Below are 27,214 nucleotides of genomic sequence, written 5' to 3' on the forward strand. Positions count from 1 at the left end.
CTTTTGTCAACGCAGAGCATTTTTGTTTGTTTGTTTGTTTGTTTAAGCCAACTTCTTAGTCTTCATTACAATACTGCCCTTCACATAATCAGCTAATCTCAGCTGTTGGGCACAGGGGCCTTATGACTTTGAGGCCAAAGGAAATAACAGCTTGTCCTAAATAATCATTCTTTTTATCAAGGCAGAGTTTAATTTGTGGATACTTTATGAATGGGTGACCAGGGACTGCACTTTGCGTGGGACTGCATGGCATTTTTATGCCTCGTACCTGTATGAGACCATGTCCTGCAGACTTAAAGGTGAGAGTTTTTTTAATTTAATCTTTAATTTCACACGAGGGACAATATGACATGAAGAGACACAGCAAATGAGAGCTCCACAGAAACCAAATGGCTCAGAAAATGTGCGAATTTATGTGAACAGCAGCTGAATGCAGTTTTTACAGTAACTAGTATAAAAAAAAAGGCAATATATTAGTGCAAGAACATTAGAGCATAACATTAGAGCATGAACAAACTTGTAGTTTTACATTTTCCTTCAGTCCACTGTAAAGCCCTGGCAAAGAGAAGATGGAGGCATTTCCCAATCGTGTTCTCATATGGCTTCTTCTTTGCATCATAAAGTTGTAACCTGCATATGTTACTGGTACAGTGAACTGTGTTCACAGACAGTGATTTATGGAAGTTTTCTGAAGCCCATACAATGATTTCCATGACAGAATCATGCCTGTTTCTAGCACAGTGCCATTTGAGAGTCCAAAGTTATCAGGGTTATTAGCTATTTTTGGCCTTGTGCACATACATTTTTTCACATTCTCATAATCTTTTGATGCTATTATGCACTATAAATGATGAGATATTCAAAGTCTTCACAATTTACCTGGTACGTGTAATGGTGAGTATAAATTTGCTTTAAGGAAAAACAGACAGAAAAATACTAACAATTCTTTGATGTTATAGTGATTTACCCAATAAGAGGATGCACCACAATAGCTCTGGGGTTATTGAGGTTACGAATGATGGCCCTCCTGGACTTATCAGCTAGCTTCATGACGGATATGCTTCTATATCGGGGGTCAGTCCAGTAGAGGTTCTTTGAAATCCAGTCGTAAGCCAGGTCCTCCACTCCGTCTACTCTGTTGGCTGCCAGTACCTCCCTGCCTGTGCAGATCAAAGCAGTCAGAGCACCGTTTAACACAGAGATGAAAGAGGAACACATTTAAATAAATAGGCTGTCAGCTTCCATTTTCCTCTTCCGGACCGGACAGAAAAAACTAGAGCAACTCCAAAAACAACACCCCTGATCAGAGCAGTGGTGTTTCTTTCTTTCTTTCTTCCTGTGTGTGTGTGTGTGTGTGTGTCTGTGTGTGTGTATGACATAGTAGCTACTTTCACAGCTTAGGTAATAGTTTAGTGACTTCATAACAAACATGCTTGGTCCTTATTATTTCTATTTTCAGGTCTTTAGGCTGATATCAGTTGTATGAAATATAATCTATTTTACACGATCTGTGCTCCTGTCGGTTCCCTCCCCCATAGCAGCAGTTGGCCCTCTTGAGCACCCCCTTAACTCCCAGGGTAAGCCTGGAAAATCATGTGGTAGAGCTCCATGCTAGGAAGGCAGTCCAAACATAATAAGGCTATTATGTTTTTCATTTTCTATGCCATATCTTAAGTTTAGATCCAGCTAGACAAGATGCTCACCTGTCCCATCCACCTTCTGTTTATAGATAATATCTTTGGCTGTGTCTGAGAAGAAGATGGCATCATCCTCAGCACTAAAATCCACTCCAACGAAGTAGGAGGGGGATCCAGTAACAGGGAGAATGATGTCCTCTTGAGTAGAGAGGTTGAAGGGGATCCCTCTTATAGCCAGCTGGCTGGAGAACAGCAGGAACTGTCTCACGGCTGTGGGTTTGACATCAGCAGACAAGATTAAAGAAAACCGGCATTAATGGCACAGAGTATAAAACAGTATAAAACTCGTGTTGATTTCTGTATACACACTATTTTGGCATTTTAAACCAAGAAACATACTGAAGTCTGCAAAAAAAACCCAACTTGCAACAATTAAACACAGAAATAATCTCTTACCTAAACATCGCTTGCCATCAGCATGCAGGTCGTAGCCCATGCGACATTTGCAGCGGTAACCCAGCCCTCCATTGTCACTCCTGTGACTCAGGACACAAATCTGCTCACATCCACCTCTGTCTACACTGCAAGGGTTTGGAACTGGACACAAAAGAAAGCAATCCAGGTTACTGGAAAACTTATATAATCTGGGTATACTTATGCTTTACATTAGTAGGAACTGTGAGAAGTATGAGCTGCATCAGGACCATCGTAATGAAGATTTGTCTCTCTGATGGTCTTACCGTGTGGCTGCTTCAGCTGATGTATCACTGCTACTCCATGTGGGGTCTGAGATGTTCTGTAAACCACTTCAGAGCTGCTATCCGTGAACTTGTTGGCTTTCATCACAGCCATCTTGGTCCAGTCCGTGAAATAGACATTGTGCTCAAACAGACTGATGCCAAATGGATGAGGGATCACAGTACCTCCGTGAACCACTGTTTTTCTATCAGAAAAACATTAGAGATGTTTATTTATTAGAATATATAAATGAAAAATCTTACTACTTGTTGCATTTGATTAAGTATTTACCTATGCAAGCCGTCATAGGTTGCAGTTTCAATGTAGTCATAGCGGCTATCAACCCAGTAGACACGCTTAGCTTCTATGTCTAGTGTGATACCAGCTGGCCAGCCCAATTTACTGCTAATGATACCATAGCGGTTGGTTCCATCCATGAAGGCCCGCTCCAGGCCCGGTTGTCCATTCAGTGACTCCCAATCTGAGAAGAACATATACCTATGAAAGGAGGGGAATATATTGAAGTGGGATTATTAGATCACAGCTTCTACATACAAAAAGTACAGCACATGTATTGTCTAACAGAAACTCCTACAAAATCATTAAAGGCTTTTCCTCTTTTAATTAAATCCAGCATCTATAGAATAGCTATACGTGTCCAACGTGGGTGGCTGTACATTAATTTAGGATAAGCAATTTCTCTGTAGCCACCTGGCCCTCCTTCCCCCATGAACTATACTATTGGATTACAATAAGGGTCATCACTTATATTGCTCCTCACTAATCCACCCAGGGCAATCTGCTAATCTCACCTGCCTCCCCCCCTCCACCCCATTATTCCATGCCAATGGAGCACGACAGATACTGAATGTGGGGATTGGGAATGAAAGCACAGATGAATGGAAACTGGGAGATGTGCTTACCCGACAGTGGGGTCCACCGCCAGTCCTCTAGGGTTTCCGAGGTTTTCAGTGATGAGTGTGACCCGGTTACTTCCATCAAAGTCCACCATGTCAATCCTGTTGACGCTGGCCTCCACTACATACAGTTTATTGTTCACCCAATCCACTGCCAAATTCTCAGGGTAGTCAACTGATACATTTAAAACCACCTGCATGTTGGAACCGGCCATATCCACGGAAAACACCTGTACACAAAAGATGCCATTGTTTTCAGAATATCAGTCTTTAGGTGGTCACGCTTTACGAAAAAAATATAGGGACATTTCTAGTGAATCTAAATATAATGCTTGTCCAGTTTCATTAAAGTAAACCCTAATATTAGTTTTATTTTTTATTTTTAAGACCATAGGCCCAAGATTTTGTCTGTCACCACTGAAATTAAAGCCAGTATGAATGTGGATTGCATACTGGCATACAGTTATAGCTTTAAGCTTTGACAAGTACGCTGATTTAAGCGCAGTCTAGAACAGTCAAGAGTCAAGGAAGCATCAGACAGTGTATGTTTGCTTATTTAAGTTTTCTGGCTTTTGGCATTTCTGTCAAGTTTCTGTCTCCTATTACTATGAATTCAACAGATTTTTGGAAAACTTGGCAGTGTGCAGGTGGTTAGAGGGGCACTGCTTTTAGCAGCTCTGCTTCATTTGAAACAAGATCCACACGTCTTAAAAGCAGGATTTCAACTGACCTGTTTAAAGAGAAACTGAAGATGTGGAAATAGCTTGGTAGTTTAACCTTTCCGGTTGCATTCACATGCCCTGTTTGTGCTCTCCCTACTTTTAATCGGACATGCTGCCATGGAAGTGGCTAATATTCACAGATGCCCAGTCAGCGGTACAGTCATGTGAGAAAGTTTTCACAGGACTCTGTGCAATACTGCGAAAAACTAAGTACACTTTTGCTGCTTATATAGGAATCAAGAGGGTAAGCAACAGCCAGGTGCTGCTAATCTAATGATTATCTGATCATCAGCACGTGTGAGCGCTTCTATAACAGCAGAAGCTTTTTCAGTTTGCTGGTCTGTAGCATTCAGGTGTGTGTTAACACAATACCACAATCTTCATGAGAGCGAATGCCAGCAAATTTACCCCAAGGTCAAACAGACCAATACTCAAGAGCTAAATCTCAGACTCTACAGGGCTAAGTGAACATGTTAAATGATGAAGTTCATGACAGCATAAATAGAAAAACACTGAACAAGTATGACTCATTTGGAAGGGTTGCCTGGAAAAAACCTCTTCCCTTGAAACACAGTAACATCACTTATGTTCATAAAGCTGCATCTGGAGACCAAAATGGAGATTTTGGCCATAACGTAGAGCACCGTACTTAGCAAAAAGAAAACAGCATGTCGACACAAACACCTCATACCAAGAGCCATACATAAATCAATGCCCACAAATGCCACAACAATGTGACAGACTGATAAAGTCATACAAAAAACAATTGCTCCATGTTATTGCTACAAAAGGAGGGTCTACAAGCTATTTAATCATGGCATAGAGCCCTGTGAAAATCAACTTTTTCATGCGACTAATTGTTCTAGCTTTAGAGGTGAGAAGTAACAGAGAAAAGAAATATTTAAAAAACTGTACTTAAATGAAATTAGAATTTCAGATGAATGAATTTGAAGTTATTAATCCCCTACATTCATCTATCAGCTGTAGGTAGTGGTTACTTTAAAACAAAGAACAACATTAAAACCTATCATGACATAATGACTGTATACTTAAGCTACTGACACAATACAGGGAGTGCAGAATTATTAGGCAAATGAGTATTTTGTCCACATCATCCTCTTCATGCATGTTGTCTTACTCCAAGCTGTATAGGCTCGAAAGCCTACTACCAATTAAGCATATTAGGTGATGTGCATCTCTGTAATGAGAAGTGGTGTGGTCTAATGACATCAACACCCTATATCAGGTGTGCATAATTATTAGGCAACTTCCTTTCCTTTGGCAAAATGGGTCAAAAGAAGGACTTGACAGGCTCAGAAAAGTCAAAAATAGTGAGATATCTTGCAGAGGGATGCAGCAGTCTTAAAATTGCAAAGCTTCTGAAGCGTGATCATCGAACAATCAAGCGTTTCATTCAAAATAGTCAACAGGGTCGCAAGAAGCGTGTGGAAAAACCAAGGCGCAAAATAACTGCCCATGAACTGAGAAAAGTCAAGCGTGCAGCTGCCAAGATGCCACTTGCCACCAGTTTGGCCATATTTCAGAGCTGCAACATCACTGGAGTGCCCAAAAGCACAAGGTGTGCAATACTCAGAGACACGGCCAAGGTAAGAAAGGCTGAAAGACGACCACCACTGAACAAGACACACAAGCTGAAACGTCAAGACTGGGCCAAGAAATATCTCAAGACTGATTTTTCTAAGGTTTTATGGACTGATGAAATGAGAGTGAGTCTTGATGGGCCAGATGGATGGGCCCGTGGCTGGATTGGTAAAGGGCAGAGAGCTCCAGTCCGACTCAGACGCCAGCAAGGTGGAGGTGGAGTACTGGTTTGGGCTGGTATCATCAAAGATGAGCTTGTGGGGCCTTTTCGGGTTGAGGATGGAGTCAAGCTCAACTCCCAGTCCTACTGCCAGTTTCTGGAAGACACCTTCTTCAAGCAGTGGTACAGGAAGAAGTCTGCATCCTTCAAGAAAAACATGATTTTCATGCAGGACAATGCTCCATCACACGCGTCCAAGTACTCCACAGCGTGGCTGGCAAGAAAGGGTATAAAAGAAGAAAAACTAATGACATGGCCTCCTTGTTCACCTGATCTGAACCCCATTGAGAACCTGTGGTCCATCATCAAATGTGAGATTTACAAGGAGGGAAAACAGTACACCTCTCTGAACAGTGTCTGGGAGGCTGTGGTTGCTGCTGCACGCAATGTTGATGGTGAACAGATCAAAACACTGACAGAATCCATGGATGGCAGGCTTTTGAGTGTCCTTGCAAAGAAAGGTGGCTATATTGGTCGCTGATTTGTTTTTGTTTTGTTTTTGAATGTCAGAAATGTATATTTGTGAATGTGGAGATGTTATATTGGTTTCACTGGTAAAAATAAATAATTGAAATGGGTATATATTTGTTTTTTGTTAAGTTGCCTAATAATTATGCACAGTAATAGTCACCTGCACACACAGATATCCCCCTAAAATAGCTCAAACTAAAAACTACTTCCAAAAACATTCAGCTTTGATATTAATGTGTTTTTTGGGTTCATTGAGAACATGGTTGTTGTTCAATAATAAAATTATTCCTCAAAAATACAACTTGCCTAATAATTCTGCACTCCCTGTGTGTATTTATAATGAGTAAACCACGGTTTTTACTAGGGTACCTGGGTGTTTCCTGCAATGGAAACACAGTAAAGGAAAAATGCCACCTTATCAACAGAAATCTATACAGTTATTTCTAAGCATTTGATCAGCAAAAATTTCTATTAGGTTTGAGGAAATGAAACCCTGTCTGCCACAATGTGGGTAACTCCTCTCATGCTGTGACTAAATCCTTTCTGGGTAACACTGTGCAGGAAAAACTAGCTGCAATGTTAAAATGCTGGTCATACCAGTAATAAAACCCAGTGGTATAATGTAAAAGGTTGCATACTGGCAAAGCCTATTTTGGTATGTAACAAATACTTTATACACTTCTTTTTAGTTTACTTAAGTATGGTTTGAAATCTAACGCTTTCACTTTGTTTTGTATTGCTACTTTTACTTTAGTAAAAGTACTTCCTCAAGCACAGTGTCACCCTTTCAGCTAATTGGCTATAGTTTAAAGCAGAGACAAGCCAAGACATAATCTGAACAAAGACATTTTACCCGGCCAAAGAATCCACATTAATGGACAGTGTCACTGAAAACAAATACTGCGTGATTAGATCCTACAGGATTGAATTACAAAAATTGCACTGTGGTATGTGAACATCATACCAGCCTATCAGACAGGTTTCAAGATTAGGCCATTTGGATTCCACTCCATATCTACTTCCCCTTCATTATGACCCAGCCACAATGGGGCCAACAGCTATCCCATTATTATAGTATCAACATTGCTGATATCTTATAGGATGACTGAAAGAATTTGGTCCTGGCCAGCGCGAGTCTAACTCGAGCTTTTGCACAAACAAGAAATTGGTCTTACATTCTAAAACATGAATGACTAACACAGAAGTAAAAGCTCAAACAAAACAATGAATGTGACAGTTCTTTATAAAATACCTTATTCTGGATGGTATCCGTCCAGAAGATCATATTAAGACTGTAGTGAAAATCGACTCCCACTGCAATCCCTCTGTTCTGTGAATTAACTAAAGTGCGCAGATTGTTGCCATGGATGTCACCTATCAGCAGGTCTCTGCCATTAGAAAATATCAAGGAAGGGACTCCAGCTGCAAGGGAAACAAAATACAAAACCTTAGAAAAGAACGCACCCAAAGTTTTTACACAGATTTCTCACTAAAGCCAAAGGCACAGAGGTCAGCCTCTCGGACAACACTCTTTCTATGTTACACAAAGGCTAGAGACAAACTAAAACAACATTTACTACGCAACAATGCACCACAAAGAAACTCGCACAATGTGTGCAGTAGCTGCCAAAAAGGAGAGGTGTCTATGCTAATAGACCTCATTTGGCTAGATCATTCGAACCTTCAAAATGTGAACATTTGTTATGTATGTTAAACTGTTTAAACAGAGAGAAAGTGACACTTACTAGAGGAATCAGCTCTGCAGTATCTGTGCTGCTCCAGGATGTAGCCCTCTCGACAGCTGCAACGATGGGAGCCGATCCGGTCCTCACACAGCTGGTCGCACACGCCCCACATAGAACAGTCGTCAAAATCTTTAAACAGAAATCAGTATCAGCAAGTGAGGACTAAACTCTGGTTGTTTTATTTGAATACACAAACACACTGGAGAGCCAAAGAATTAGGCAAGAATTAGATGCATATATTTGAATTTATTCTGAAATTTCTCTAATCCACACAAGGTCGAAAGTATACATACAGGCTCAAATATACACATACATTCACTTAGATTGTTTAATAAGTGGTGCTTAAGGTTCTACAATGTATTTCAATTTGACAAGGCCGAAGTCTGTTAAGTTCTTGGTTGTGATCATGACTTCTAAACAAGTTGCAAGATGATCCGTTTGAACGACTCTATATAAGCACAAAAGACTGAGACAAAGACAAAGATTGAGCTATTTGGCCACAATGACAAGGAGAAGTAAAGGCGAGGCTTTCCAACCTAAGAACACTGTATCAGTTGTCAAGCATGGTGGTGGTAGCATCATCCTCTAGGACTGTTTTGCTGTCAGTGGTACTGATACACTGCACAATGTGGATGGAATGAAGAAGGAGGACAACCTCCAAATTCTTGAGCTTCACCTCAGATAAACATCTAGATGGTTAAAATTTGGACACAGTTGGGTGTTCCAACAGGACAATGACCCTAAACACACATCAAAACTGGTTTTGGAAAGGATAAAGCAGGCTAACATTAACATTCTGGAATGGTCTTCCCTATTGAAAGTTTATGGGCTACACTTAAAATCTCAGTCTTTGCTAGGAAACCAATCAGTTTAAATGTATTTTACCATTTCTGCGAAGAAGAGTTGTCAAATATCCAGACAAAATTACACAAAAAGCCTGTTGATGGTAACAGATACTTATTTATAATACAGAGGTACAAAGCCATTTCTAAGGCTTTGGGACTCCATTGAACCACAGTGAGAGCCACTATACACAACTGGAAAAAACTTGGAACAGTGGTGAACCTTCCCAGGAGTTACCAGCCTACCAAAAACACTCCAAGAGCGCAGCAACAACTCATCCGAGAGGTCACAAAAGAACCCAGAACAACATTAAAGAACCACAGGCTTCACATGTCACAAGTTAAGGTCAGAGTTCAAGATTCAACAATAAAAAAGAGACTGGGCAAAAATGGCATCCATGGGAGAAAGAAGAAAACCACTCCTCTCACATTTGTCATAAAAGCATCTTGACGAGACAAAAGCGTTTAGGAAAATAATCTGAGGATCAATGAGACAAAAACCTTTTGGAAGGTGTGTGTCACATTACATCTGGCATAAAACTAACACAGCATTTCAGAAAGGGAACATCATACCAACAGCGAAATATGGTGGTGGTAATATGATGGTCTGGGGCTGTTTTGCTGCCTCTGGACATGGAGTACTTACTGTGGTAACTGCAACCATGAATTCTGCTGTCTACCAAAACATCCTGAAGGAGAATGTCTGGCCATCTGTTCGTGAACCCAAGCTGACGCGCAGGACAATGATCCAAAACACACCAGCACCTCTGAATGGCTTAAGAAAAACAACCTGAAGACTTTAAAGAGGCCTAGTTGAAGTCCAAACCTGAATCCAACTGAGATGCTGTGGCATGACCTTAAAAAGGTGGTTCATGCTCAAAAATCCTCCAACCTGGCTGAATTAAAACAATTCTGCTAAGAAGAGTGAGCCAAAATTCCTCCCTGGTGTTGTAAAAGACTCACTGCCAATTATCGCAAATGCTTGATTGCAGTTGTTGCTGCTAAGGGAGGCCTAACCAATTATTAGGATTAGGGGGCAAGTACTTTTTCACACAGGGCCATGTAGGTTTGGATTTTTTCCCCTTAATAATAAACATCTTAATTTAGAAACTACATTTTGTGTTTGTTTGTGTTATGTTTGTCTGATATTTAAATTTGTTTGATGATCTGAAACATTTAAGTGTGTCAAACAGAAAAAAACATTGGAAATCAGAAACTCAAAAACTTTTTCACACCACTGTATATATTTGAGCCTGTGTGCATACTTTTCACCCTGTGTGGAATAGAGAAAATCCAAAATAAATGAAAACTTGTGCACCCAATCTTTGGTTTTTAAAGTTGTTAAAGATGTATTCCATATAATCACATCACCATGAAAAAAACAACAGTTCAAAATATACTCATACTTCTACCATCACATGATTTGGTGCATCGAGATGTCAACATAAACTACACATGTTTGGCTTTTAGAAACATAGCAAAAGAAATACATTTCTGTCATAGTGAAAAGCATTAAAAAATCCCAACTCACCCATACCAATGTCTAGTCAAAGAAGTTAGTGATAGCTACAGTATCTACCTATACATGTGCGACTGTTGTTGCTGTTGACAATGTATCCAGAAGGACAGGAACAAGTTCCACCATCAGGAGAAGCATGGCAGTGATGCTCACAGCTCAGGGAGGCACATCTCCAAATACCTGACCAAAAAAGAAACCTGACTGCTGATATATTCTTCAGTGACACCGTTTGTGATTTCCTTATGTGTGCTCAATTGTGCACAACACTAGTTGTGTTGATACTAACTGCAGTTGCGTCCAGCGGTGGTGTTAGTTTCATCCTCTCCATCTGGACAGTTAGGCATCCCATCGCAAAGCTTATCCAAGGGGATGCACAGGCCAGAAGATGGACATGGCCATTCTCCTGGGTAACACTCCCGTTGTACATTATCTGTAGATAAAAAAGAAATTCATCCACTTTGCAGGATTGTACACAGAAAAGGAAAGCAACAATAAAAAACAGAGCTGAAGAAATTTTTAAAGGTGGTACAGTTGTTGGGAATAGAAAAGATATTCAATGGTTCTGATCTAAAGAAAACTGTGGCTGGGTCATTGTCTGGGAAATGGCTGTCACTTTAAATTGACGTAAAGGAGTGGAGCTTTGAGGGGGGTCACATGGGGGCTCAGAGAGCTTCTGCAGCCCATCCTTTAAAAACACACACTCTTCACAGCCATGTGGAGGAATTCTAAAGCACTTTGGGGGGCTGCACAATCTTGTGCCACAAAGAGGCATTTGAATACCACACTTAAGGGAGCACAGGCATAGTATCACTCTAAGCCAAACCAACCATGGTGACTAAAGATGAATCAGGTTTACACAGCTCCAGTTCTTACCCCTTTCACTGCTATTTGTCCAGCTGAAGTACCAAGGCTTCTCATTCTAATTTTACAGATAAAGCAGATAAACGCTGACTGATTTTTTTAACTACTGTATACATACCACAGCCTTTTTCATCTGCATTATCTTCACAGTCATCCTCTCCATCACAAAGCCAGACTTGATGGATGCAGCGGCCACTGGGACACGTGAAGTAGTTGCCTCTACATGTAGGATATGCTGCAGAGCAAGGGGAGAATAAGACATTTGTTTATCTGCACCAAAATAACAGTAATTAGTGACGGTGACAGCGACAGGAGCCACATACTGCAGTTAAGCTCATCGCTTCGGTCTCCACAATCATCGTCGTGGTCACAGACGTAGCGTTGAGGGACACACATCCCATTATGACATGAAAACAGGCCCGCATTGCAGCGCTGTGCTAAAGAAATCACAGCAGAAAGAGAACAAAAAAAGGACTTGATTTGGTGATTTTGTCATGTTTCTGGTTGCATTTTTGGAAGATCCAAAAACGTCTTTCACTTGACGCATTAGCACCAAAATTGAGTGTCTCCTTACTGCAGTTTGCCTCATCAGAGCCATCGCGGCAGTCAAGTATCTGGTCACATCTCTGGGTCCGGTTGTAGCAGGCCCCATTGGCACACCTCAGCTGTGTACACTCGGGATAATCTGTAAGATTAACCCATCATCAGGCAAATGTTATGCATTTAAATCAGCCTGACAACTGTGCTCTTTTCAGCCTTTAACACGTGAAAAGCTCTGTGAATAGGAGGGATAAGAGACTAACATTTAACAGCACCACCATAGCACCAGCAGTTGCCACAGCATTCTTTATGCAATTGTGAGATTACCACCGTGTGCAGTGCTGCGAGACTACCATGTCGGCACAATAATGGCATAGCAGCTGAACTTCAGCTTGACTAATCCACCAAAGAATCTGCAATCAACCTCTGACAACAAGAAGCATATTGTGGTCCATTCTGTCAGTCAGCGAGCCTCTTAATCTTAACAAATTGATTAAAATGCCACAGGAGCCTGAGATAAAAAAAAAAAAAGGTGGGGGGAACCACCTTGGAGAAGACTTACGGCAATTTCTCTCATCAGAACCATCTGAGCAGTCTGCCAGACGGTCACATTGGTACTCTCCTGGGATGCACGCACCATTACTGCAGCTGAACTGGCCACTGGTGCATGTCCTTCCAGCTAGGAAGAGATAAAAAAGAAGTTTGTATTCATCTATGTGAACTATGTGAGTTCAAATTTCATTTTATTGTAGATAAAGAGACCTAAAAGTCATCAGATTCTGTACCTTACTTCAGTCCCACAGATTATGTGGGGGGTCATTCGTAAACATTTCAATGTTCAATCCCACATGGCCATAGTTTATATTTGCAAGAATTCAAATTATTTCAAATATTTCATTCTAAGTATTTTTTTAATAGGTTTACTTAATCACTGAACAGCTCCCTTTATAATCTGATAATGATGTAATATACTTACGGCAGTGCTGTCTCTCATCTGAGCCATCCTCACAGTCTTCCTCATCATCACACACCCATAGGTTTGGGATACACTCGCCGTCACTCAGACACTGGAAATGGCTGCTATCACACGTTACCTGAGCTGTGAGACAGAGCATTTCATTACTTACGCCTGCCGAACGAAATCCAGAAGTACAAATTTTACTGCTGATCAAGCGCCGTTTTTAATTACTTGTGCTTAGCTGTAACCACACTAATGTTGCTAATTACTGTGCACACTTTATTGCAATATATTTTCATCGATAGCAGGATTTAGTTTAATTTCTTCCACCACCAAAAACACTCAAATCTAACAAGCATTGTACATGAAATATTAAAACCATAAGTAACTCACGGCAGTCGTGCTCATCAGAGTCATCGACGCAGTCTGACGTCCCGTCACAGTGCCAGTCACCGGGGATACATCGACCTGTCCCGCAGCGGAACTGCCCCAATTCACATCCTACATGCAATCACAGCTTGAGTTCAATTTAAGCTTTTTTTTCCCCAAAATGTGCATTCTACGTTAAATTTCAATTTTAGTTGTATTCCTGTTTGTCATCCTGTCCAAAACAAAACATAAATACATAAAAATAAATGATAAATCAAATGTCTTTTATATATGCATTGAAAAACAGGCCATGGGGAGGGAGGGTAGGCGTTCTCTGATATAGTCTGTTGCAAACAGCATTGATGAGCCTTGGAGACAAACGTGCCAGCCATCCAACCGACAGTTACACAACCTTCACTGCGCTCTTCCCAAGCTTCCTTTTGATGTTCTCACTGAGTGGCAATGGTAGAGATAAGGTACCACGGCTCTACCTTCCCTGACGTTTACCAGGAGAGATTGATTCAAGCAGCATAGTTCAGAGGCAGAGCACTCCATCAGACCCCGTTCAAATAGGAATGTGCAATTCTGATGGGCTCTTTGACAGCCTGATTTATGGTGCATGCTTTTCCTGTCCAGTCAGAAATGTAATTGGAATAAATACTGGTACTGGGTGGTACCGCAGCCATTTCAACCCAAATTCTTTATGAGAGGAAGTGTGAGGTGGTGATTGGTGGTGCATGCTCAGGGTTGGGGGTCTGTCTCTGTCCTGTCTTATCCAGCATTTTGAAAATAACGTTCCCCCTTGATCAAATACCTTCTTGAGAATTTTTAAAAATCGACAGTTTTTATCTAAAATCCAGGGCTTTAGTAACCTATATCATGCCTTTACAATTTCACAATAATGGTTTTGGCCACAAGCCAGCAGGCAGTTGAGTGACGGTAATAAATGCTATTTAAAGGAAACACAGACTATATTTAGCACCAAGAGCTAATCATTGCTTTGAGTTATGGACTATTTTAATGATAGATTGCTTCTAAAGCAGTTCTGTGGTCACTGCTGGTGCTTCTGCACTAAAATAGTTGTGTAGGTTGCTTTCTTGTCTCCAATTAACTGCTTTACAACCAACTGAACAAAAAAAGGGCCACATTTTTAACTCTGCCAGCAGCTATCCAGGAAGCAAACCTTTTTTCCTGCTCAGTTTACTAATGATAAAATTGCTCACAAACTTGCTCAAAGGAGGTCGTTGTTACAAGTCAATGATCCTAGAGGTTTCAACTATAGCGTGGAAGAAGCGTTGGATGCAGGACACAAGTAGCGAAAAGACTAAATCTATTAAACAAAAACAGCATATATACACTGATAAAAAGAAGTGTTGTCTGTGCAGGACAACTAGGAGTTTCAAAAAAAGAATCATAAATAATAACAAAAATATATTTATTGCCATTCACTGTGAAATTGGACGCAATCCTATCAATTTAAACATCTAAAAGAAGCTTTAAAAAAGTGATTTTTCAGAAAAAAATGTTTCATTAAGACTTAAGAATATAATTGTGATTTGTAAGTAAGTACACTTTAAGGTGACAATTTTTATTGTGACATTATGCTTCACTCAGGGACTTGAAAGCATATAAAAGCAAGTAGCATGCTGCTTACCCATTGATGCTTGACAATTAGTTATCTAATGATATCACATTTAACAATACTTTACTCAGGGAAGACAACCACTTCTTTTATAGCCTTCTGCTTTGACTACATCTTGCTGGCACTACATTACATCATTTATCTGAAATCAGTTTTCATGCAGAAGATTTACTTGCAATGAAGTCTTATAACATTTATGTATTTCTCCTTATTTACTTAAAGAGAGAAGTATTTGGAGTACTTGTTCTACCGCTGAAAAAACTCTAGAGGTGTATAGAAGCTATAAATGCAAACAGTGACACCTTAAAGGCCGGTATGCCAGGAAGAAACCAATCTACTGGATGCTTTCAAATGCAGCCAGTGTTTCCTGACAGCATTACTTCTGGGAATGGTGACAGATACGGTGCACTGATGCCGAACCTTTAACAGCACTATCTTGTGTTAGGTTTCTTCTTACATTCACAATAGAGCATTTTTGTAAATCCTTAAATTATGTTGTTAAACTGAGAAAGTCAGTCAAAATTAAGCAAGGACAAAGCAAAGGTCTTATTAAGAATGCTTTTTTCAAGTGAGTGTGTGTGGGGGCGGTGATGATGAGTGTTTTCTAATGAGAGTTTTAGCTGAGGCTTTTGTGTAATGTTGTTGTTTTCCTTTCCCCTTCCTTCTGGCTTTGTCTTTTCTAATTAGCAACTTAAACCCACAGCAGGAAAGAGCGCTGCTCTGTCCGAGGATGAGGATAAGAACGCCCGACAAAGAAGCGCACGAGTGGAATTTTCCTCTGTATGAAGCCCCCCAAACGCCTTAAATGCCTCTGTGAAATTACAATGGCACAACAGAGTTGTGAGCAGTGATGCAAATGTGTAACTCTGAAGTGTCGCCCTAAAAAAAGGTAGAGGAAAGCAAGCTTCACAACCTGCAGAACCAGAGTAGAACATACTATATGCCACCTTCTGACAAAAAGAAAAAAACTTGTCTGTCCACTGCTGTTGTGAAACATCTCTTTCTTGTCACATGGGGTATCTCAAAAGAAGTCTTCACGCTTTCATCAGTGCCGTCTTGTTTTGGTGCAGCCCTCTGCACTCAATGGATGTGAGCGGAGAAAAGTTGAGAAAACGTCTGCTGGCAGCATGAAACGCTGTCAGAGCGAAGTGCTGCTGCCCATTTCATATGGAAATCAATGCAGCAGAATGCAGTCAATTGCCAAACAAGTGACTTTGGCTCTTAGTGCTACACTCAAAAACGGCTAAAAAAAACAAAAAAAACAAGGCAGCTTTGGCAGTGGCATGTGAACAAAAGGAAGGCATAAATAGGGCGAGGAATAAAGCCTTGGTCTGGTTGGAATGGAGGAATGCTCAGCTTTTTGATGCATGCCCCAACAAAACAGTAAGTGAAAGGAATCATAAATTAAGTTGTCACGATGCAATAACACAGCTACTGGACATCTTACTTCTCCTCTGTGCTGTGTGTCAGAGCTCACGAAGCAGCTGGTTGGAGGCTAAACTCCATCCTTGGTGTCTTTAACGTGGACTTTAACAGGGGAGCTACCAAAAGGATTTGCTCTCAATTTGTGTCAACTGTGCTCCAGTTTCTCCCACAGTGTTACTGTTGCACGCAGACTTAGGCTCCTACACCGGAAAGACGCTTGGCCACGGGCACAAGGTTTAAGGTGCACGTGCTGGCTGAGCTTGAAAAGTCTCGAAAAGTTTCAACAAGAAAGAAAACATTTTTATTGACGTCATTACAGACTGGAACTAAAAATAGGTTTCAGTCTGTAATCTACGTCTTCCAGTTTGCATGTTGTTTGTTAGTATATTTAAATAAAAGCAATTTATAGAGCTATTAAAGTTTGCACTATGTGCATAATAGGCTATTAAGATTTCCTGGTAAATGATAATTGGAGATAACAGCTCAACTTGCTGACAAAACACATCCAAAACAGCAGAAATGGCAGATAATAGTTAATAAACCAGCACCATGAAATCTTCTCAAACAGTCACGTTAGCTATTAATGCCAGTGTAAGCATTCAGTAGTAGTATCAAGCTCAAGGCCTGGATAATGTTTTCCAGAAGGTCCTGGAAGAAACAGTTATCAAACTAAAGGATTTTTGTGGAGGATCAGGAAGAGATTAGAAAGTACCCTGCCCCCCTCACAGTAAAACAAGCTACCACCAATCTTATATTCTAAGTGACAAAGCAGCCCAGGGAAGCCAGGGAGGCAATGTCCAGCAATATGGTTTAACACGTAGTGGTCATTCATAAATTCAGGTTAAAGATAAATAAATAATATTTAAGCAGTCAACTAATCCAAGCTAATGATCGACATGCACAAGCTGACTAAGTTTGCTGGACGTCTGCTGTTTTTCTCAAGTCATCATTTTGTGCCCTTCAGCTGTCATCAGCAAAATTCATCTTCAAGTTGCATGCAACTGCCAAGATTCAAAGGAAATGCCAAGTGAATTTTTTAACATGCTACAGTCTCAGTTACACGGTACAGTTATATTGTCTTTGTTTTTTGTTTTGTTTTTTTACATAGACAGGCCCCATTTTCTGCCTTTTAGCCAGTAAGGAAATAGGTCTAGGATATTTCATAACAGTAAATAAAAAAGCTGTAGCATTGACCTCACTTTAGGTTTATTTAAAAAACAAAAAAACTTGAAACTGTTCTTCTCTTGGTTAGAAATGATTCCTTTCTGCAGCAGCTGCACTGTAATTAGTTGCTTGATTCACAGTAAGGAGCTTACATACTAAGGGTTGAGCAAAAAGAAAGCAGATTACAATTTGAGAAGTAAGATCTTAGCCGTGTTCCTAACACAACAGACAAGCATGAGACTGTCACGTATAAAGAGCAGTGTGTGAGCTTTTTTTCATGTGTGTGTGTGTGTCTCTCCCTCTCTCTCTTGCGTTAGAAAATAAAGCTGGAATCTGAGCCGAATCGGTGGGTTTGCAGCGTAAAATCTGCTCCACTGAATGAGATTTGTACCAGTGGCCCACAGTCCTCGCAGATTGCCTGTAAGTCACATGCTCTTTTCTGTTACCTAGCAACAGTAAAGCTCAGGCAAAAGTTCCTCAAGAGAACTTCCAATCGGTGTGAGGAAGGCTTTGTGCTCAACCTTTAAAGTAATACTATGTGGAAAAGCATTTAGCGCCACAGACAGAATTACTTTACCTGGTGGCTAAATTTGAATAAATAAATAAATAAAAATACAGTATCATCCTGAGTGCAGGCACTAAAACGAAGGCTTTTTGAATCATTAACAATACTATTTCCACCTTCTTTTGCTCTTTAAATTCCATCAAATATGTTTGATTTTCAGTTTTCTCATATTTTTTTCTATGTGCAACAAGTGCACTCCAGTGCAACAGCTATGCAGTTCCTCAATGAGTCATTCAGCTAACATCCTGTGTGGACAGAGGAAAAAAAAAAGTAAAAAAAAAAAAATCACAGTACTTACCTTCAGAGTGGTGCCATGTAACACAGCATATAAGGACAAAAAGGAGTTTAAGTAGCAGTGCTCTCCACATCCTGGCTGGTCCGTCCAGCTCCGCTGTGCAGATGGAGGAGCTGTAAGGACTGGGGCTGGGATGCTGTTGCTTTCCTCTGTCTTTCTTGGCCCGCTAGTTGATGAAAAGGGGCGTGCACAAAGGCCAGGACAGCCGCTCCCCCAACCCAGCCTCGGCCCTCAGAATAAATCCCTCTGGGCCCTGGAATCTGCATAATGCCGAGTAAGGTCCGACTCGTCCCAGTGCCAGTGATTTTTCACTCTCAGCGGGCTATCACTTTGATTTAGGGATTGAAATGGGTGCCTACTGGTTCTTGGGGGAAAAAATAAAGAGTGGGCGACTAAATAAAAAAAACATGCAACTACAAAAAGGCCTTCTAGGGCGTCCAAGAAGGCCCAGGCAGAGAGCTTAATCCCAGTATGGTTGGTTAGAGCCCGAGCAAGGACCATGTTTCTGGCACATATGACGACAAAAATGCACTTTGTTAAGAGTCTTTGTAACGGTGCTTTGCAAAAGGAGGTCAAACGATTATTAGATTATCTAATGGTAAACTAACGGAATTATGGTGTAATGATCTCCCCAAAATAAAAATATATAAATTTAGCGCCACGGAAAAATACAATTATCAAAAAAATAATAAAAATAACAAATAAAAACTGTAAATAAATAAAAAATTAAAATTAAAAAAATAATAATGAAAAACTACTGTTAACCATGTTGGCGGCCGATAATAAGCTCAACATCGCCCTCATGCGGCCGAATAGTGGGACTCGATAAATCAGAAGAAAGGGCGGTTCAAAGATGGTTGCCATTAGCGACGGCGCAACCGAGACTTTTAAGATATTTTCAACGACAAGTGGAAGTTAGGTACGGAAAAAATGTGACTGAAAATCTGTATTTTATGAACTCGACATGGCAGTTTCACAGAGCAGTGCAGAGGAAAACATGAAGATGGAGGGCAGCGAGGTGGAGGTGTGTTTAAAAAAATAAAACAAAAAAGTTAGTTCAAACTAATACTAAGTTTAGTTTCTCGACAATTCTTAACTGTAAGTACTGCTGTATTACTTAAATGCTTTAAATGAGGAATAAATTTAAATGAGCTAAGTGTGTGAATAAATTGGAAACTTGCTAAAAAGAATAATAAGAGATGGGTAACATAAAAAGTGAGCTAGCGACCTTTTAAGGTGCGCAGAGAGTATCTAAAACCGTTAAATACCTAAAAGTGTTTAGTCGCGGAAGTACATTTAGCCCAATAGTGTACTTAAAGAAAATTATGAACAATTGTACGATTGCTCCACAACAATAGCATTGGACTTAGTCCGTTACATTTAACCGCTATAGTTAATAGTTAAACCAGGAGTGTCAAACCTAAGGCCCAGGTCCAGAATCAGCCCGGCGAAGGCTCCAATCCTGCCAATTAGGTGGCTTTTACAAGTTTGCCTTATTATAAACATCTCATCCCATAGCCATTCACAATACACCAAACTAATTGTCTTATAGACTGTAATTTTATACATTTACTTCTTACAATTTAAGCCCAAAGAGTCATGCTGACAGATTTCTTTCAATTACTACGCAGCATTTATTTATCATGTAGAAAAACTGAGACATACTGTTTCTCTTCTTTATCTTGTATTAAGATATCTCAATGATTAAATGTGTAGTAATTTCTTTCTTTTCACTGGCTGAGATCGAAGTGGGCTGTTTGTGGTCAACGATGTAAAATGAGTTTGACATCCCTGAGTTAAATACACTCACCAGCTGACTTGTCCCCATTTAAAATAGTCTTCTGCTGTTGTAGACAATCTGCTTCAATGTTTTAATATGCTCTGCATTCAGAGATGCTTTTCCACACGTCAGCTGGTTATTTGAACTGCTTAAATTGCTGAATTGTGAATTGAACTACTTAAATTACTTAAATTGCTTTTCGTCCCCATTTTGATGCTGAGTTTTAACTAAGCAGAAGGTTGAATTAACCATGTCTAAATACACAGGCTCAGGATGGGCAAGCTGCCTGCCTTGTCAGATTGGTGTGAAGTTATTGCCATGTTTTAACATTAGGTTTCTTTCCTTTGTTCACAGCATATGGACTGCATTCAGAAGTCACCTGGGAAACTTCAAAGTCTTCCCACGGAGGATCTAACAGAGGAAAAGATGTTGAGGTCCAGAGTAGATGAGCAGTCAAGTTTGATCTGCATTCTGAAAAACAGAGCCGACGAGGTGTCTCTCCGATATCAAGCCCTGCAGAAAATCAATGCAGAGCATGAGGACCAAGTGGCACGCTGTCAGAAAGAACTGGAAGAGGAAAGGAACAAATCAGAGATACTGGAGAAAAGATTTATGGATTTAGCTGCCAACAATCAAGCAATTATTGCTTTCATGGAGGAGTATAAAAATCATAACAGCCGGTTAAAACTTGAAAACGAAAAGCTGCAGTCAGAGAACGAATCGCTTTTCTCACAGAGGTTACACAACAGCCAAGTGTTAGTGCAGAAACTGGAGGAAGAAGTTAAACGGCTGACAGAGAAATATGCACACAAGAGAAAGGAATATCGGTAATTAACTCTAATTAACTCTAATGCTTGAATCTAATGAGATTCAATCTCAGACTATTGAAAAACAAGCATTATTGAACAGTAATAAAAATAATTAAATATGTAGTTGTTAATTTACTTTGAATTATTTTACACTAAAACTTAAGGGAGAAATTAGTTGGATGCCAGATGGAACTCCTGGAACAAGAAAATCTGCATGTAGCCAGGGAAACATCACTAATCGATGAGCTACAGGATGCACACCAGCAGCACAAAGAGGCTGTGGACAACTGCAAAGGTGCGTAGAAAACTATACAGGGAGTGCAGAATTATTAGGCAAGTTGTATTTTTGAGGAATAATTTTATTATTGAACAACAACCATGTTCTCAATGAACCCAAAAAACTCATTAATATCAAAGCTGAATGTTTTTGGAAGTAGTTTTTAGTTTGTTTTTAGTTTGAGCTATTTTAGGGGGATATCTGTGTGTGCAGGTGACTATTACTGTGCATAATTATTAGGCAACTTAACAAAAAACAAATATATACCCATTTCAATTATTTATTTTTACCAGTGAAACCAATATAACATCTCCACATTCACAAATATACATTTCTGACATTCAAAAACAAAACAAAAACAAATCAGCGACCAATATAGCCACCTTTCTTTGCAAGGACACTCAAAAGCCTGCCATCCATGGATTCTGTCAGTGTTTTGATCTGTTCACCATCAACATTGCGTGCAGCAGCAACCACAGCCTCCCAGACACTGTTCAGAGAGGTGTACTGTTTTCCCTCCTTGTAAATCTCACATTTGATGATGGACCACAGGTTCTCAATGGGGTTCAGATCAGGTGAACAAGGAGGCCATGTCATTAGTTTTTCTTCTTTTATACCCTTTCTTGCCAGCCACGCTGTGGAGTACTTGGACGCGTGTGATGGAGCATTGTCCTGCATGAAAATCATGTTTTTCTTGAAGGATGCAGACTTCTTCCTGTACCACTGCTTGAAGAAGGTGTCTTCCAGAAACTGGCAGTAGGACTGGGAGTTGAGCTTGACTCCATCCTCAACCCGAAAAGGCCCCACAAGCTCATCTTTGATGATACCAGCCCAAACCAGTACTCCACCTCCACCTTGCTGGCGTCTGAGTCGGACTGGAGCTCTCTGCCCTTTACCAATCCAGCCACGGGCCCATCCATCTGGCCCATCAAGACTCACTCTCATTTCATCAGTCCATAAAACCTTAGAAAAATCAGTCTTGAGATATTTCTTGGCCCAGTCTTGACGTTTCAGCTTGTGTGTCTTGTTCAGTGGTGGTCGTCTTTCAGCCTTTCTTACCTTGGCCATGTCTCTGAGTATTGCACACCTTGTGCTTTTGGGCACTCCAGTGATGTTGCAGCTCTGAAATATGGCCAAACTGGTGGCAAGTGGCATCTTGGCAGCTGCACGCTTGACTTTTCTCAGTTCATGGGCAGTTATTTTGCGCCTTGGTTTTTCCACACGCTTCTTGCGACCCTGTTGACTATTTTGAATGAAACGCTTGATTGTTCGATGATCACGCTTCAGAAGCTTTGCAATTTTAAGACTGCTGCATCCCTCTGCAAGATATCTCACTATTTTTGACTTTTCTGAGCCTGTCAAGTCCTTCTTTTGACCCATTTTGCCAAAGGAAAGGAAGTTGCCTAATAATTATGCACACCTGATATAGGGTGTTGATGTCATTAGACCACACCCCTTCTCATTACAGAGATGCACATCACCTAATATGCTTAATTGGTAGTAGGCTTTCGAGCCTATACAGCTTGGAGTAAGACAACATGCATGAAGAGGATGATGTGGACAAAATACTCATTTGCCTAATAATTCTGCACTCCCTGTAGGTCTGTCTCCTCTACAGTTTACAAAATAATGTCTTTCTTTCTGCAAACAGAACTGAAGCTGCAGCTTCAAGAGGCTGAAGAACAGCGCGCTTTGAATGAAATCAAAATGAGAGAAAGGATAACAAGTCTCATGAAGGAGAAGGACAAGTTTTTGTGTCTTTCTATGGAAAGAGGCAAAGTGATACAGGTCAATAAAAAAACAGCATTGTTCTAATTAATAAACACACACAAATGCTCATGGATGAATGGCTTCATTAACATACAAACTGCTCTTAAATGCAGGAGAAACAGGAGGAAATCCAGAACCTGGAGACAAAATGCAAAGATGAGAAGAAAGCGCGACTGGAGGCGCTGGAGAGGTACTAACAGTGCTTACGTTACATTGCTGTAAGACTTTAAAGTTTAACTGACTTTCTTATTTTCTCCTCTACTCCTGTCCTCATGTCTTAGCCCTTCCCACTAGAGAAGTATCACAGTTTTGCCTCAAGCCATCACTTTAAAGTGTCAAATGAGAATGTTTAACATCTGCACTATAAATTTTGTTATGCTACTTACAGCACTGCAGGACTTTATAATCTCCAGTGTTGCAGTCCTCATGGTGATCTTTTATATTGATCGATTCTTTTAATTTACAACACGACAAGGTATATCTACCTTTCTTAATCACAGTGACAGTGAAGGCCAGAAGGTTTGATCATCATAAATAACTGAAACAAGTTATAAATACAATTAGTTTATGGACTCCTTCCTCTGCGATTTGTATATTCCAGTTGTGTGCTTCACCTCTTTTATACACTGAAGGTAAAAATAGTTCTGTGCACCTGTGCATCCTTCATTTTAACTTCTGTAAGCCAGCCTCCTCTCGCTTCTTAACAAACTTTAGGAATTGAGACATCCTTCAACATGGCATACTGAGATTTATTTCCAGAATCACACACAGAAAGACTGAAGCACACATGAGAGATGAGAGCGATCTTACACTTGTTCTCGACTTTCAGGTTTGCACGTGAAGTAGAAGCCATTAACAAAGATGCAAGAGTGAAGTCCCTCCAGTCTGCTCTTGATCGATCTGTGAGAAAGTTCGAGAAGCTAAAAGAGGTGAATTGAAATAGGCAGTCTGCAAAATTTCATGGTCGTCCAAACTGAGGCTGAGAACATGTTCCAAATGTTTCATCTTCACAGGATTTCGACGCCTTCAAAGAACACAGTGACAGCCTCCTCACACAGGAAAGGGAGCTGAATAGGAAGCTGCGCCACATGATTGGCTAAACATCTGGTATGTTTTCTAATCAATATGATGTTTTTTTAATTTATTTTGAACAAGTATGCATACTTGTGGACAATTTCAAGGGAAGGGTGGAAAAAAAGAAGAAAATAAGCCATGGATACGACACAATTTTAATTTTTATTTATTTATTTATTTAATCTTCCAGAGAAATGGAACCACAACAAACATACTTAGCATGACACATTAGAAGTTCCTCAAATAGAAATTACACTGTACAAATGTTCATCTCAAAACTTTCCGGCCTCAGAGAGATATCGTTTACGCATGTTCCTCGGCCAGTTTCTCAGCCTTTTGGACTACTTCTTCAATGGGGCCCACCATGTAGAAAGCCTGCTCTGGCAAGGCATCATATTCACCTTGGAGAGAAAAAACAAAACAAAAACAAAACATCAGTAACCATTACTATAAAAAGCACACCAAGTTGATGCCATTTAAAAAAGGTTTTTATTTCAGTGCTGGACTTTACCTCCTAGAATGCTCTTAAAGCCTTTGATTGTTTCCTTCAGAGGGACCAGCTTGCCCAAATGACCGGTAAAGACTTCAGCTACCTGGAAGGGCTGAGACAGGAAACGCTGGATCTTGCGGGCACGTGCTACAGTTAACTTGTCCTCCTCAGACAATTCATCCATACCGAGGATAGCAATGATGTCCTGTAATGATTTATAGTCCTACAAAAAAAATAAAGAAAGAAACAGTCATTTGTTTTTGCTCTTTGTATTGATTGTTTGTTATTAATAAATTGTAATAGCATACAGCTTACCTGAAGAATTTTCTGCACACCACGGGCAACATCGTAGTGTTCAGAACCAACAATATTGGGGTCCATGATGCGGGAAGTTGAATCTAGGGGATCCACAGCGGGATAGATACCAAGCTCGGCGATAGCGCGGGACAGCACGGTTGTCGCATCCAAGTGAGCAAAAGTGGTAGCTGGAGCGGGGTCAGTCAAGTCATCAGCAGGCACATAAATAGCCTGCAATAGAAATCAGTTATAATAATCCAGAAAAAAAAGAGCATGCTGACATGTAATTAGCATTAGCATCCTGGGACTTCTTACTTGTACTGAGGTGATGGAGCCTTTCTTAGTGGTGGTGATTCTCTCCTGCATTGTACCCATATCAGTGGCCAGTGTTGGCTGGTAACCCACGGCAGAAGGGATACGACCCAACAGAGCAGACACCTGAAGCATAATGATATAAATATTAAAGTGAGAGATGACATAACTATTAGGTCTAACAAAACTTATGTTTTTATTCCATTGCAAACCTCTGATCCAGCCTGGGTAAACCTAAAGATGTTGTCAATAAAGAGGAGCACGTCCTGTCCCTCCTGATCGCGGAAGTATTCTGCAACAGTCAAACCGGTCAGGGCAACTCTCGCACGAGCACCTGGAGGCTCGTTCATCTGACCATACACCAGCGCCACCTGAGAAACATAACACAAGAGTCCCAGGAAACTTAACTGAAAATCCAACAGCAGAGCTAAAAACCCAACTTTTACTGCTACAATACAATGACTACATACGTTTTAACAGCTAACTTGTTAAAGGCTGTCACCTTTGAGGTCGTGTCCTTCAGGTTAATGACACCAGACTCAATCATCTCATGGTACAAGTCATTTCCTTCACGGGTTCTCTCGCCCACTCCAGCAAACACAGAGTAACCACCGTGAGCCTTTGCCACATTGTTGATCAGCTCCATAATCAACACAGTCTTGCCAACACCAGCACCGCCAAACAGACCTTTAAGTAATGAAGCATACACAATAATAAATTAACAAGGAATACTTGTGTGAAAAAATAAAATTGGATTTAAAAAATAATAATAATATCGACAAACCGATCTTTCCACCCTTGGCGTAGGGTGCCAGCAGATCGACCACTTTGATGCCAGTCACCAGGATCTCCTGCTCCACACTCATGTCAGTGAACTCAGGGGCTTCAGCATGAATAGGAGCAGTCCTGCCAAGTAATATTTGTTATTGTAAACATGCTTATAATTGAATAAGACAGGTGCCATGTGTGCTTTATCATCTGTCAAACCTATTAATAGTAAAGACACTTTTTAACTCTTATTTGAGTAAAACAGACACAAGCTGAGATATTCACAGACGGTGGGAAAGTTTATATCCTTTCAATACTCACTGCTTTGTACTAATTGGACCCCTCTCATCAATGGGTTCTCCAATGACATTCATAATCCTGCCCAAGGTCTCGGGGCCCACGGGAATCCGAATGGGAGCTCCAGTGTCGAGAACCTTCTGACCACGGACCAGACCCTCAGTACCGTCCATGGCGATGGTCCTGACTGTGTTTTCACCTGAATGAACGCACGAAGAAAGACATTAAGGACAAATATTCACTCTGGAGCGTTCAGCTGGCTCATTTCAGCACACTCACCCAGATGCTGTGCCACCTCCAGCACCAGCCGGCTCTCGCGGCCTGCCACCTCCAGGGCATTGAGAATGGGAGGCAGGCCCTCATCAAACTGGACATCCACCACAGCACCAATCACAGCTACTATCCGGCCATTGGCCAGCGAAGCCTGAGCAGCTGGGGCAGCATAACCCCTGCCTGAAAGGACAGTGAAATGAATGGCAGCACATGACAGCAACAGTTCAAGAACTGAAGTACAGCTAGAGGGCAGGCAGATTAACAAAACTATAAAATACTGCCACATTTTTAGGTTTTCTTAAATGCACTTCCGCATTCTGTTGTAACTAAAGCACACAGACTAACTAAAAACTTTGGAACAGCGAGAACAGAGTCTGTGCCAAAACAATGACCCGCTTACGAAGGTCATTTATGGAAGACAGCGAAGTAAGACATATATGGAGCAAAGACAAATGCCTAAAGCAAAAACATGCCTAAATAACTGGTTCGCTCATATTTTAGATCCTTTATTTGGCTAAAATACCCACTGATCTTCAATGGATGGAGCCTTAATGGTGCAGGCCTGTTCCGTCGGGCTTGCATCTACTGGCTGTAGTAACAAGCGACACATAATGCTGACAGTCGGCCACAGTTTAAAACTTTACTTACTGGAATAGAGAGCCGCATTTCTCCCGGGGATTGTCTTCAGAGAGCTGAAACCAGGCTTCAGAGCCTGCAGAGCCCCGCTGCAGCACCGTCCCAAGGCACCCAACATGGTTAAGATGGCTGAAGGTGACGGCGCACTCTGCTTATGGCAGATCTCTAACCGCTGAAGCGGGCCTGTCTGAGCATGTGC

General features: G+C 40.8%; 3 protein-coding genes across 8 annotated transcripts in view; 1 reads left to right on the forward strand and 2 right to left on the reverse strand.

Annotated features, from left to right (window-relative positions):
- lrp2a (low density lipoprotein receptor-related protein 2a) overlaps positions 1-18,414 on the reverse strand; it is a 54,968-nt gene extending 36,554 nt beyond the window's left edge. For 2 of the 4 annotated variants that reach the window (XM_013272667.3, XM_019352491.2), the window contains exons 1-17: positions 18,236-18,413; positions 13,166-13,273; positions 12,791-12,913; positions 12,377-12,493; positions 11,849-11,959; positions 11,598-11,711; positions 11,393-11,509; positions 10,700-10,843; positions 10,474-10,593; positions 8,053-8,181; positions 7,560-7,729; positions 3,299-3,522; positions 2,667-2,873; positions 2,378-2,580; positions 2,094-2,234; positions 1,704-1,907; positions 968-1,160 (exon numbers count right to left, since the gene is read on the reverse strand). In XM_013272667.3, the coding sequence (XP_013128121.1) occupies positions 968-1,160; positions 1,704-1,907; positions 2,094-2,234; positions 2,378-2,580; positions 2,667-2,873; positions 3,299-3,522; positions 7,560-7,729; positions 8,053-8,181; positions 10,474-10,593; positions 10,700-10,843; positions 11,393-11,509; positions 11,598-11,711; positions 11,849-11,959; positions 12,377-12,493; positions 12,791-12,913; positions 13,166-13,273; positions 18,236-18,305 (2,495 nt within the window). In that variant the 5' untranslated portion in view covers positions 18,306-18,413. Of the gene's footprint in view, positions 1-967; positions 1,161-1,703; positions 1,908-2,093; positions 2,235-2,377; positions 2,581-2,666; positions 2,874-3,298; positions 3,523-4,022; positions 4,205-7,559; positions 7,730-8,052; positions 8,182-10,473; positions 10,594-10,699; positions 10,844-11,392; positions 11,510-11,597; positions 11,712-11,848; positions 11,960-12,376; positions 12,494-12,790; positions 12,914-13,165; positions 13,274-18,235 lie in introns of those variants that run through there. The other 2 variants (XM_013272668.2, XM_019352492.2) reach the window with 2 other exon arrangements.
- A 599-nt stretch (positions 18,415-19,013) lies between these two features.
- zgc:172182 (coiled-coil domain-containing protein 89) lies at positions 19,014-24,630 on the forward strand. 3 transcript variants are annotated; one of them, XM_005452957.4, is made up of 8 exons: positions 19,014-19,151; positions 20,367-20,839; positions 20,986-21,116; positions 22,750-22,886; positions 22,982-23,058; positions 23,698-23,797; positions 23,882-23,975; positions 24,494-24,630. In XM_005452957.4, the coding sequence occupies exons 2-7, from the start codon at positions 20,370-20,372 to the stop codon at positions 23,966-23,968; spliced, it is 1,002 nt and encodes a 333-aa protein (XP_005453014.1). In that variant the 5' UTR covers positions 19,014-19,151; positions 20,367-20,369; the 3' UTR covers positions 23,969-23,975; positions 24,494-24,630. The 3 variants fall into 3 exon arrangements, with proteins under 3 accessions (XP_005453014.1, XP_003447437.1, XP_005453015.1); XM_003447389.5 differs by having other exon boundaries at positions 19,065-19,256; XM_005452958.4 differs by lacking the exon at positions 19,014-19,151 and adding an exon at positions 19,202-19,330.
- LOC100705231 (ATP synthase subunit beta, mitochondrial) lies at positions 24,086-27,191 on the reverse strand. Its single transcript, XM_003447328.5, has 10 exons — positions 27,028-27,191; positions 26,386-26,559; positions 26,131-26,305; positions 25,826-25,947; positions 25,544-25,728; positions 25,254-25,412; positions 25,045-25,167; positions 24,748-24,960; positions 24,454-24,655; positions 24,086-24,343 (listed from the first exon to the last, which is right to left on the reverse strand). Exons 1-10 carry the CDS (start codon positions 27,131-27,133, stop codon positions 24,246-24,248), a joined length of 1,557 nt encoding a protein of 518 aa, XP_003447376.1. The 5' UTR covers positions 27,134-27,191; the 3' UTR covers positions 24,086-24,245.
- Between the last annotated feature and the right edge of the window lie 23 nt (positions 27,192-27,214).

Source organism: Oreochromis niloticus, linkage group LG16 (genome assembly GCF_001858045.2).
Source record: "Oreochromis niloticus isolate F11D_XX linkage group LG16, O_niloticus_UMD_NMBU, whole genome shotgun sequence".
NCBI classification, from domain to species: Eukaryota; Metazoa; Chordata; class Actinopteri; order Cichliformes; family Cichlidae; genus Oreochromis; species Oreochromis niloticus.

Bases quoted from the DNA above. Each gene is read 5' to 3' on its own strand.
- zgc:172182 (XM_003447389.5), top strand. From the start codon at position 19,197: ATGGCAGTTTCACAGAGCAGTGCAGAGGAAAACATGAAGATGGAGGGC. The intron at 20,840-20,985 runs GTAATTAACTCT...CTAAAACTTAAG, and splicing joins CACAAGAGAAAGGAATATCG to GGAGAAATTAGTTGGATGCC. The intron at 23,798-23,881 runs GTGAATTGAAAT...TCATCTTCACAG, and splicing joins AGTTCGAGAAGCTAAAAGAG to GATTTCGACGCCTTCAAAGA.
- LOC100705231 (XM_003447328.5), bottom strand. From the start codon at position 27,133: ATGTTGGGTGCCTTGGGACGGTGCTGCAGCGGGGCTCTGCAGGCTCTG. The intron at 25,413-25,543 runs GTGACAGCCTTT...TATGTTTCTCAG, and splicing joins TGAAGGACACGACCTCAAAG to GTGGCGCTGGTGTATGGTCA. The intron at 24,656-24,747 runs GTAAGCTGTATG...TTTTTTTTGTAG, and splicing joins GTGTGCAGAAAATTCTTCAG to GACTATAAATCATTACAGGA.